Source organism: Phoca vitulina, unplaced genomic scaffold, assembly GCF_004348235.1.
Source record: "Phoca vitulina isolate PV1807 unplaced genomic scaffold, GSC_HSeal_1.0 scaffold1, whole genome shotgun sequence".
In the NCBI taxonomy this organism is placed as follows: Eukaryota; Metazoa; Chordata; class Mammalia; order Carnivora; family Phocidae; genus Phoca; species Phoca vitulina.
The window spans coordinates 60,798,011-60,810,540 of record NW_022589704.1 but is presented as its reverse complement, the minus strand read 5'-3'; the positions used below and the strand labels follow the sequence as shown (position 1 = coordinate 60,810,540).

Sequence of the window (12,530 nt, the reverse complement as noted above, 5' to 3'; positions counted from 1 at the left end):
AGAAGCCCAGAACATTCTGTGGGAAACAGAATCTAGTTCAGTTGTGATAGTACTGTTTTGTTTTCATTGCATTTACTTTATGATTTACTTCTATTTATGGCAAATGACACTGGCTTTCCATTTAGCACAGCAGTGAATAAAGATTCATTTTTTAAAAATGTGTTTAAGTAAAAAAATAGTTGATTTTAAAAATACTACATGAAGAATAGTACAGGTGTCTTGAATATAGCAAAAAACATTTTTTTTTATTTTTTTATTTTTTTATTTTTTTTTTTGCAAAAAACATTTTTAAGTGGTGGATGATGACAGAAGTTTGAGAAATGCTTTCCTACAACATGCTAATTTTCGAAAGAGGCATCTCCACACCTGTTAGCCAGTGGGAAGTCTCATCTCTCATCCCAACACAACAGGCAGGCAAAGCTCATTCCATCCTGTTTAGGTCCAGCCAGGACCTATGAACTTAGCTGCTGCTTTCAGCTCATGAGGAATCCTGAAACACAAATGGCTAATAAACGGGGAGGGGGAAAGACAGACACTCGTCCTCCCAAGTAATCAATGAAATGCAAATCAAAACACAAATGGTGTGCCATTTTTCACCTATTCAGTTATTAGACTTTTTCTTAAGGATACTGTCCCATGCTGGTGAGAGCCTTCAGAAATGGATAAATCTCAGGTTCAGGTGGTAGAAGTATATTTGCTGCATACTTTCTGGATGACAATTGGGATGAATCAAAATGGCAATAAATCATAACTTTTAAAAATAGGTATATTTTTTAGCCAATTATTCAACCTCTAGGAATTTATCTTAAGAAACTAATGTGATTATCAAAGATCAAACTATGAGATGTTCCTCAAAGCACTACTTAGAGAAAAACATTGGAAACAACTTTCATGCCGAATATAGGAAATTATATAAGTTAATCATGCATCATCCATTAAATGAAATACCATACAACCATTAGAAATGATGCCATTTAGACCAATCTGGAAGACAAGAAACTTGTTCCAGGATTTACTTCTATTTTGGGGATGGGATCACGGAGTGGGAAAAAAGATGAACTTTTCATTGCTTAATTTATTTGAACATCATGGTCATTTATTACTTTAAAAATGTGACTCTATGGGAGCCTGGCTGGCTCAGTCGGTAGAGCACGCAACTCTTGATCTCAGGGTTGTAAGTTTGAGCCCCATGTTGGATGTAGAAATTACTTAAAAAATCAAGTCTTTAAAAAAAATCTAAGTCTCAAAGAAATATACTATTTTTCAAGTAAGTTAATATCATGGAAAATACGACTTCATTGTTAAGTAGGGGGGAACACAGTAACAAGTGACTGAATTGTTTGTTGTTAAGAAAAGTGAATGCAGGGGCCCCTGGGTGGCTCAGTCAGTTAAGCGTCTGCCTTCAGCTTGGGTCATGATCTCAGGGTCCTGGGATCAAGCCCAGCCTTGGACTCCCAGCTCAGTGAGGAGTCTGCTGCTTTCTCTCCCTGTGCCCATCCCCCTTGCTCATGTGTGCTCTCTCCTCTCTCTCTCTCTCCCCCAAATAAATAAATAAAATCTTCAAGAAAAGAAGAAAAGTGAATGCATAGTCCTAGAAAAATCTTGAAAGGATATTAAGAAAAAAAATACTAATCAACTTTGTTTTTAAGAGGCTGACTTCATCTCCCTCCTTGGTAGACTAGTTTCCCCAGGGGTGTCCCAGGATAAGAAAGGCCCTTCTCCTATTGGAAGCTTTGGCAATAATATCCTGACTGACAGAACCACAGAGTGGGCCACATATCTTAACAAGAATAGTGAATGGTCACCATGCATTCATTCATTATTTGTTAAGTGTGTGCCAAGCCCTGAGCTATAAAATAGTTTTAGGGGAAGTTATTACCACTTCCCTAACTAGTAAGGAGAAAATTCCACGTAGACAATTTATAACTCCACTGTCTTGCACAGGCACTAATTTAACTCAGAGATGTTTTCTTTGTAGCAATTTTGCAATTTTGAAGAAGATTGTTCATGACATAACATGGCAACTGGGAAAATTTGTAGCTTTCCTTTCATCTTAGAAAGGAAGATCTGAATTACATGCACCCCAGGAGAAAATCTCTCTTTCTGGTTGTGTGTGTGTTTTACAAAAGCCCACCGAATTCCTTAGTCCCTCCTGAAGTTAGGGCGAGGTGAAAACTTATAAGAATGTCTCAGTAACAGAACAAGCATCATAGTAAAGGCCGTGGCCTAGGCTTTGAGATTTTGAATCAAAAGACCTGAGTTCTAGCCCTGGCTCTGAAGGGAGACCGGCAGAGGGGCCCATGCTCCTGGGCTCAGACCCCTTAGCTATAAAAGGAAGGGGCCAAACCCCAGAGATTTATCATCCTCCATGCCATGACTTAAATTTGAAAATCTGAACTCCTAAAGGCATAATATCTTCCCTCCTATTCCCTGTCAAGACTCTGAGCATCCCCAAAATAGCCTGTTCCTCAAGGTATATCAGCATCAGGTGGTTTACAACACATCAAGAAGATTCTTCCATAGACAGCATTTTTAAGGTAGTGCAGATTCTTGCAGACTCTGCCAGTGTGGTTCTTATTGGTAAGGAAAGATTGAATATGGTCTAGTATAGCGGCTCTCACCCTAGCTATACATTAGAACCATCCAAGGAGTTGTTGTTGTTGTTGTTTTAATGTCAATGCCTTAGTCCTGATCTGGGCACCAGTATTTCTAAAACTGAACAACTGGTGTAATGTAAAGAAAATGACCTTTGGGACATTTGGAAACCCGAATTCTCCTTTGCTTCTAACTTGCTGTGTGATCTCTTAATCTCCCTATGCCTCTCTTATCTCTTTGGGGTTAGTTGTCCTTCCCAAAAATGAGATGAAATGAAGAAAAAGCTACTTTGTAAAACAAGATTTGATAGTAAAAATGAAATGGTAAGTGGAAGAGACATAGAGCCAGAAAAGACAAGTCATCTCATTGGAGGCTAGTTCGTTAAGTGTCCACTGGAGTACTACACAGCGTGGTCAGCCATCACTGAGGAGAAAGATTATCCAGCTGACAGCTAGGCTACTGTCACCCCCATCTGCTCTGAGAATTTTGGTCATAGAAATTATGTACCTCCCTTTATGCACAGAGTTGACAGAGCTCTGTAAGTTAATTGCATAACTCTAATTCGGTTTCATGTCCCAGAGATATATCTAGTAACCCCATATGGGGATTGGCCATCTGTAAATCTAGAACACTGAACACTGTTTGCTTCAAGGGGATGTTTTACTTGGCAAGTGACCCTGGGAATGCCTCATCCACAAAATGGCAATCAGATCAGCAGTCTTATTCCTGCCTGCTGAGGGCCCACAGGGAGAGTGCATAGGACTATGGTTCTCTCAGTGTGCTCTCTCCCTTTCCTCCCAGGAACCCTTCCCACTGCCTGTCCATTCCTCAGGGGCCCAGAATCCATACTGTCCCACTAAGCAGGGGAATATTTGGGCCATATGCCCCATCCTGCCGTCCCTTGCCATTGTCCTTTCCTCCTTACGATCCTGCTAGGAAATGGATCAGAATGGCACATCTGTAATGGGTGATAAAAAATGAAACCCTAAGTGTTAGGGGACAGTATAGAGGAAGAGCATCTGTAGCCAAAATAGCTATAATGTAAGTCAATCAGACTGAGGAAATAGTTTCCTACTTCATCTCTGAGACCCTAGGAGGAAACAAAAGGCCTTGTTTGTAACTTGAAATGGTGCTTGAATTAGGGTTGCCCGATATAAAAACAACAAATAAATACAGAACACCCAGCTAGATTTGAATTTCAAATGAACAACCGATCATTTTTTAATACAAGTATGTCCTGAATATTGCACAGGATTTTATTAGATTAAAAAAAGTATTGGTTGTTTATCTGAAATTCAAATTTAATTGGGTGTTACGTATTTGATCTGGCAATTCTAGCATGGATCTACCTGCATGTTCAATAAAGAGAATTGAAATATGAAATTTCCAAACCAGTTGTTTGAAGTTGTGTAACGAAGCCAGCAACTGAATTCAGCTGTTTGTTTCTCACCAAGGGCTTAGCCAGTTGTGCACCCGCACAGGGTGATGATTTGGGGTTGGGGAGCCAAGAGTATGCCTGTCCTGCTGCTGCCCACTGAGATGCCATTTACATGTCTTCCGTTTTGCAACAGATTTTTTTTTTAAAGATTTTATTTATTTATTTGACAGACACAGCGAGAGAGGGAACACAAGCAGGGGGAGTGGGAGAGGGAGAAGCAGGCTTCCACGGAGCAGGGAGCCCGATGTGGGACTCGATCCCAGGACGCTGGGATCATGACCTGAGCCGAAGGCAGATGCTTAATGACTGAGCCACCCAGGTGCCCCACATTTTGCAACAGATTTATCTCCAGTTTATTTTAAGGTTCTGGGACAAAACTCCGAAGAAAGTGATGTGTTCAGATCTCAAATATGAAATCAGAAGGCACAAGGGGAGAAGAAGGTGCAGTGATTCTTGAAAGGGAAAGAGACCTATGTTAAATGGTATCCATGACATAATATACTTTCAAAAAGTGTTATGAGGAGGTGGTCCCCAGAGGATTACAAACTGGAGCATTGGCGTGGCTTATAAACATTTATGTGAACTAGAAATAGGCCAGTTTCAGAATCTGAACATCATTGTCTTCAAATGACTCCTATACTAATATTTATCTTCAAACTTGAATTGCCCATTTTGTCTGTATAAACTAGTCAAATGAACTAGGTAATCGCCAGATAACCCTATTGTTTTTTAGCTCTTAGATGCAAACTATTGGCTCAGAAGCCAAAGACGGGTTCCAGCTTCCACTCTGCCACTTTGAGATTTAGCTTTCTTAGCTATGCTTTCTTTATCTACCAAAAGAAAGAATAATTTTGCCCTGCATGCCTCATTGATTTCTTTTAAATTTTAAAGGAAAAAAATTCATGATAAATTCTCAATGTGCACACCTATTTAGATTTAATCAATGTGCTATATGCTGTTTTGTCTTTTTCCTCTTTTTCTGAATTTTGAATTTTCATCTATCGACAGCATACCTTAAATTTGTCTTTGTTGGTGCCTTCATGGGATGATATCGTGTTCATATCTCAGAGTTAACTTCTCCCCAATTATTAAATATTTGTCATGTTTCTAGCTTTTTTCCACTACAAAATTGTTATCATAATCCATCTTCATATAAATTGTCTTTTTCTCTCCTCTGGCTTCCTTCACTGGGACATGTTTCTTGGAACAAGTTTGCTTAGCTTTTGTTATTTATTGTCAAGTTGCACTTCAGGCGAGGTGGAGCCTATGGACTCCTTTGTGTATGTGGGTCCACTCCCACATTGTCTTTTGATCTTTAATTTATCCTAATTAATAGAAAAGCAGTAGTAGTTGTTTTAGTTGAAGCTCTTTGTGAGGATGGCTAAGCATTTTTCAGTATCTCATTTCATTAATTGTATTTCAGCATGTATGAATGTGTCTCCATCTTTCTCTTGTCTCAGGTTTTCCACATTATGGATGGTAGACTTTTGTGTGTATATATTTTTAAATTTGTTTTTATCTTTCTGATGCACTTCCTTTCATCTTAGTTTTGTTACTGTCCATCATATAGAATATTTTACTTTATTGTTTGTATTATAATTGAGCCCATCCTTGTCACTTATATCTTTTTCCATAGTTAAGATAATCCATTTCATTCCCCTTTAAGGTTTTTATAGGAATATTTAAAATGTTTAACTATATAACACATCTGGAATTTATTGTGGCCTGTGAGAATCAAAAAGCATATTGAGAAAAGTAAACAATTTAGAATTTTTTTTTAAAACTAACTTGAGTCCAGCAACACTAACTTATGACAAGTCACTTAACCTCTTAAGACCCTGTGCCCTCTATTAGACTGAAGACAGGGACCTTGTCTTATTTTTCTTTGTTTTCCCCCACAATATCCAGGAAAGTACCTTACATATAGGATAAATTTTATAAGGTCTATATTCAGGTCATAGTTTTTGCATAATTATTACTATCAAATTGTTCCAACAGCATTTATTAAATAATGATTCATTTCTCAAATATTTATTTGGTTACTTATTATTGATCACATATCAGTGATACTCAGACTTGGCAAAACACCTGGAAGTTATGGCCTTTTGCAAAACATCATGAAACATGGAGATATTTAAGTTAAATAATGAAAATTAAAACTTGATGCTAAATCAGACACCAACTTACACTAGATTCTAGTATAGTACAGATACCATCAGATGCCAAGAGTTTTTTTTTAATTTGTGGGAGAAATGTTAAAATTGAGAAAATTCTACCCAATAACTTAATTCCTTCTAAGAATCAGGAAAAGAACACCCACCCATGGAACAGCAAGTTCATCGAGAGCAAAAGTTGAAAAACACATCTTATATTAAGCATACCCAGTTGAGAACATAAATAAAAGCTTCTGATCAAATGTAAACACTACGTGAAGTCCAGCTGAACTGGGCTGAACTCCAGCTGAACTCAGAAACTATTTAAGATCAGCCTTTTGAGTTTCCAGCGTTGGAATTCCCATAATATTAGGAAGTCTAAGGGAGAATAGATGTCAGATCTCCAGTGTGTGTTCACACCAGCAACCTTAACTCCAGGCACTTCTGTTCATTAATCTATAAATCAGAGGAGATGACACAAGGCACCTTGTGTCCTACCATATCATAGCATATGGACTTCACAAAGCAAGCAGGAGGTATGTTGGAACTCTCAGAAAGAACCCATTTCCATTCTGGATTCGTTGTAGTCTGAAGACAATGCCATCTCGAGAGCTGGAGTCCTGCCCTCTGCACAGACTTCCTGAAGATGTAGACAGGGATATCTTTAAAGGCTACTGGAGCCCTCTGCAAGCAACTTCATTGTGCTGTGCTAATTATTTGTATGTTTTCGCAGAGCTTGCTTTTACTTAGACCTTAGCTTACAAAAACAGTTTCTTGTTAAGAAAGACAATATGCTGTAGTTTTAAAAAGAACACTTCTAGAACAGGAGGTAAGAATCTAGGGTTGCATCCTCACTCTGCCACTTCATCTGGGATGAGTCGTTCAACATTTGTGGGCCTCAGTTTTCTTTTCAAAAAAAAAATGGGTATTTAGAATAAATGGTTCCTAAAGTCCTATATAGTTCTAATAGTCTTGTTTAACATAGATATTTCCAGTTCAAGTGAAGATGCAAAACTTCATACTTAGGAAACTGATAATTTGCTATTCATAATGGCCCTTGCTGAGTTATTCTTCATTTAGAAAATTCCCCGTGGATTTCCCTAAATAGTAGGAACCTCTAGTGAAGTCAAGTTATGATTCCAAGTACAAATCTCCAACTCTGTTTTATGAATATGCTATATACTCAGTGGAGGAAAGTGATATCTCTTCTCTGGACTGTGACATTCATGAACAATATTCTGTGGCAGCTCTGGGGTGTGTGTGTGTGTATGTTGGCAAGAAGTTAGAACTGCTAAATCCTGATTCAGATATAGTGCCAAAAGGACAGCAGATTCCACGAAAGTCATCTGCTTAGAAGGGAAATAAATCATGACTTCATTGGACACGTGGTTTCTTAATCTCCAGTTCACTCTTGGTCCAAGGTTCTGAAATCAGGGCTAACACGGAGAGGCTGCTTTGTGAAATCATGCAATTATCTTTTCCCCTTCTCCTTTACACTATCTCCAGAGATTGCATGGATCAATGGTACTGTTCAAAGCATTTCAGTAAATACTAGTTCAAGCCATTTTCCCTCCGAAATGTATCCCACCAAAAGGTTTGCTTCTCATCTACCCAAGAGTGTGTGTGCTCCAGATGTCTTTGAACCCTCACTATAGGATGTGGTGTAAACTATCCCAGATAGCCTTCGTTGTCCTGAGTTATCCCACTAAGCTACTACTCCGCACTCTACAAAGGCTGACCACCAACCTCTACTTCACCAGCATGGACGAACCAATTTGTTTTCTGTCACTCTTGACAGCTGATTTGGATAAGAGCAACAAAGCAAAGTTCTAGCGGCCCTTGTTTACACTTAGCAATTCCTATGTGTGTATTTGTGTTTTAGGATGACATTTCTGCCAATATTAGCAGAGCTCCAACATACCCGTTAAAATGGGACACGGTTTCCACTTAGTGCATTTATGTGAAGAGCAGTTTTTTACCTGATTTCCACAACACCTCAGATGGTTTACAGTAAAGTTTTGCTATCTTGTTGCAGTTTCAGAAAATGGTCTTATACAGAAGCAGCGAACACCTCGCCGAAGATGTCAGCAGCCCAAAATGCTGAGTAGCCCTGAGGACACCATGTACTATAACCAGTTAAATGTGAGTTCAAAGTGGCCATAAAGCTGTTTCACTGGCTTTGTTTCCAGTTAATAATTCTGTTATTAATACCTGTTCCAGCCCCTCCAGCCCCACCCCCACTCTCTTATGCTCTCTTCTCGAACATGTGCTTAGGCTCTTTATCTGTTGCTTTCATGTCAGGATGTCTGCCTTCACGGTGAATAATTGATGTGGTTTATCAAAGACGAGCAAGATGCATGCTTCATCAGGCTCACTTGAGCCCTTTGATCAAAAAAATTATGCTGTGACTTCTGATATTATCAGCATCTGCTTGCATTCAACACAAAATCACTTTGAATTAAAAATTAACGACTTGCTGCTTTGCTTTGACTGTGTGTTCTTGGCCCTCTCCACAGGGAACTCTAGAATATCAAGGGAGCAAGAGGAAGCCAAGAAAACTTGGGTAAATATCTGTCTTCTTAGTTCTAAGCAACTGTAAACAGAAGGGGTCCTTTGTGATATTATAGAAAATGCAAAACTTTCCAGAGAAGCTTCTAAAAATATGCAAATGGGGCTATCACCACTATTATTGACATTGGAAACTACTTTTCACAGTAGCAGCTATATAAAACTTGAATCTTTTCTGTCCAAAAAGGCTGAAATTGCCACCTAAAGGCAAATGTTATTTTTCACAATTATGCCAGGAAATTGTGGTTTCCCTCATAATTGCAGACGTAGCAGATTGTATAAAACTCTCCCACAAATAAGAGCATTCCACGCAGTGCAAATAGGCCGCTTCCCACATCACCCTACCCATGGGCCTTAAAAGTACACAAAGGCAAATCTCCCCCAGTGGTTAGACAGAGGACACTAGGGAGTTTGTGGCTCATTTGATTGTTAGTATCCCGATCGAGAATATAGTGACATAGGTAACTGGTGCTAGTTTGAGAACTGGAGGAGGACAGGAGGGAACTTTCTCTTCTAGAGGGAACCAAACAAGGACAGACAAGTCAATTCAGGCAGACAAGTTGTAATATGATCACAACTTCCAGACACCACTAAATTGGGCCCGTTATCAGCCCGTGACCTTGAGGTGAAAGGCTTTGCGGATCAGACCTCAGTTCCTGTGTTCTGGGAGACCCTGAGCTACCTACCTGCCATTGAGGGGACCCAACCCTGTTCTCAGCACTCACGCAACTTTAGGTGCTCCAGGGATGACTGCGGCCTTTGTCCTCTTTTTCTGCTGAAAACTCTTTTCTTTGTTGCAGCCAAATCAAAGTGCTTGATGGGGAAGATGAATATTACAAATCCTTGTCACCTGTGGACTCTATTCCCGAGGAAGACAACCCATCCTGCCCTTTCTTTTCTTCCTCATCCTCAAAAGGAACATCTTTTGCTCAGTACTGAGGTGTTCTTCCTGCCCCCCAAGTCTGTTGAGGGTAAGAACAATCGTGGTCATTGACTAACTGTCATTTAATAAGAAAGTACTGCGATGGGGTCATCTTCTTTGGACACATGGTCTGGGTCTGAGACTTACTGAATAATTTTCAGATTCCTAACCATGTTCTCGTATCTCCATTGCCCTCCCCATATCTGCAGTGCAGCCTGAGCTGGGCAGTTTTTCCTTTTCTCATCTCATGGGTACCTGTGGGACGCTGAGCACACCTCCAGTACAGCGATAGGCGTCATTCATGCCCTCACAATATGGGAGGGTCACAGATAGTCTCACCATAAGCCAATCGTGAATGCTGATGGTATTTATTTTTCCTGCCACGTCAGTCCTTGCAAAATCTGCCCCTGTGAAAATTCAGTCCTCCCTTTCCACCTTACATTCTTCCCCCTGCATTCCCCTCCTCCTTTGAGAGACCCTTCAGGCCTTTCTCCAGAGTCAGAATTCCACTGCCGAGGGTCCCCATCCTGAAGAAGCGCACTACCCAAGGTCTCCTAGGGCAGGATAATTTTTTGTGTTTAGGGGGAGAGGCCTAAATCCTTCTGTAAGGCAGATGAACTCCTCTCTTGCTAGTTATTATGCTGATAAAGGCTTTGCCTCTTTACTCCCATCACCTTAGCAGTAAAAACAAAGGAATTAGAGGGAAAGAAAATTTGGACCTGTCATAGTCTATGTCACATGGTTAGTAAATTCCCATTCTCTGGTCAGCGATGTCCACTAGGCTGTGAGTGATTGTAGGGCAAGGATCTTGTTTTGTGCCTATTTTTGTGGGCAGAGCCTAGGTCAGTGCCTGTCACAGAATGGACATCCCGTAAATGCCCTTAAGTGAATGGAGGGACTTCACTTATTTACACTAACATATGTGACAGGAAAGTATATTTCAATTCTGTGTGCTACATGATTAATCACTTTTCTTACACCATAAGCTCTGATTTTTCACCCCAGGTTGGGCCAGTCCTATTATAATAATATTATACCATATATTATAATACTCAGTATGATTCAATACAACAAACATCTTTTGAGCAACTACTCTATGCAAAACAATGTGTGAGATTGCTGTATGATGTAAAAAAAAAAAAAAAACCCTACAAGACCTTTTCTCTAGAACAGATGTCCTCAGCATTTTTTACTTTAAAATACCTGGCAGATCGTACATGTGGGAGTACCCAGATTTTTGGGAAAAAATAACTGGAAGAAATAGAAAAAAAAATGTTATCAGAGTTACAGAGGGGAAATTTTTAATACACATTTTACAAAGATAAAATAATGAAATGAGGCATCTAAAGATCTCAGAAATGTATTTTTAAAGAAAAAGAAAGAGGAAAAGCCAATTAGTTAATAGTTACTTTACTTTTTAAAAAAATGAGCCTTGATTTTTTTTCTCACACATTCACCCCAAAGGTAATGTTTATTAAGGTATACAAGCAGAAGAAACACAAATGACCTTTATTATTTAAAAAATATCTAGTATATGTAGCTTTTTAACATAATTTAAATATAAGTATTTTTGTGTTGAATTATAGGATAGGTGTAGGACATAGTGATTCGACAGCTCTGTGCATCATGTGCTCACCACTCTAAGTGTAGTTCCCATCTATCTCCATACGATATACTTCACTGCATTCCCTGTGCTTCACTTTCCATCTCTGTGACTTAGTATGTAAAACTGGAAGTCTGGGCCGCCTGGGTGGCTCAGGCGGTTAAGCATCTGACTCTTGATTTTAGCTCAGGGTTGTGACACCGAGCCCCACTCTGGGCTCCACGCTGGGCATGGAGCCTGCTTAAGATTCTCTCTCCCTCTGCCTCTCCCCCCACTCCATAAATAAATAAATAAATAAATCTAGAAGTTTGTTGTCTCTTAATCCCCATCACCTATTTCACCCATCCTCCCGCCTCACTCCCCTCTGGTAACCATCAGTTTTTTCCCTGTATTTATGAGTCTGTTTCTGGTTTGTTTGTATGTTTGTTTGTCCATTTGTTCATTTGTTTTGCTTTTTAGATTCTACATGTAAGTGAAATCATACAATATCTGTCTTTCTCTGACTTATTTCACATAGCATAATACCGCTCTAGGTCCTTCCATGTTGTCACAAATGGCAAGATCTCATTCGTTTTTATGGGAATAATTATGAAATTACAATTTAGAAGCTCTGCAGTAGGGGCGCCTGGGTGGCTCAGTTGTTAAGCGTCTGCCTTCGGTTCAGTCATGATCCCAGGGTCCTGGGACCGAGCCCCGCATCGGGCTCCCTGCTCAGCGAGAAGCCTGCTTCTCCCTCTCCCACTCCCTCTGCTGTGTTCCCTCTCTCACTGTGTCTCTCTCTGTCAAATAAATAAAATCTTTAAAAAAAAAAAAAGCTCTGCAATAATTAGTCATTGCCACAGCTAGAACTCCTAACTACTTTAGAAATGGGGTTCACTATCAGCTACACCATCTACAGATTGTAGATGTTATTCTTAAACTAGTCATAATGCCACAAACTCAAGAAGCAATTCTTAAATCAAATATATGAGAATGATGCAACCTGGAATCTCATAAATGTCCTGTTAGATTTATCAAAGTAATAAGCACACGGCAAAAACAAGACAAAAAATCAGAGAGTCCAGAGGGTTTATAATGGAAATCAATCTTCTTCTCCCTGTCCCTGCCTTAGTCCCTCCCCTCTGAAGCAACCATTTTTTATTATTTCTAATTCTAATTCTTTTAATGGTTTCCATCATGTCTGTGAATAATTTACTTCCCTCTTCTTGGTTTATCATTTTCAAAAATATTTACTCTCCCCCTCTATGAAAG

The 12,530-nt window shown here is 39.5% G+C and overlaps 1 protein-coding gene across 1 annotated transcript in view; it reads left to right on the top strand.

Annotated features, from left to right (window-relative positions):
• Positions 1-9,712, top strand: part of MYO3B (myosin IIIB) — a 390,474-nt gene extending 380,762 nt beyond the window's left edge. Inside the window, exons 33-35 of the mRNA XM_032401018.1 lie at positions 8,222-8,328; positions 8,703-8,749; positions 9,555-9,712. Coding sequence (XP_032256909.1) covers positions 8,222-8,328; positions 8,703-8,749; positions 9,555-9,693 — 293 coding nt within the window. The 3' untranslated portion in view covers positions 9,694-9,712. The remainder of the gene's footprint in view (positions 1-8,221; positions 8,329-8,702; positions 8,750-9,554) is intronic.
• Positions 9,713-12,530: the final 2,818 nt, after the last annotated feature.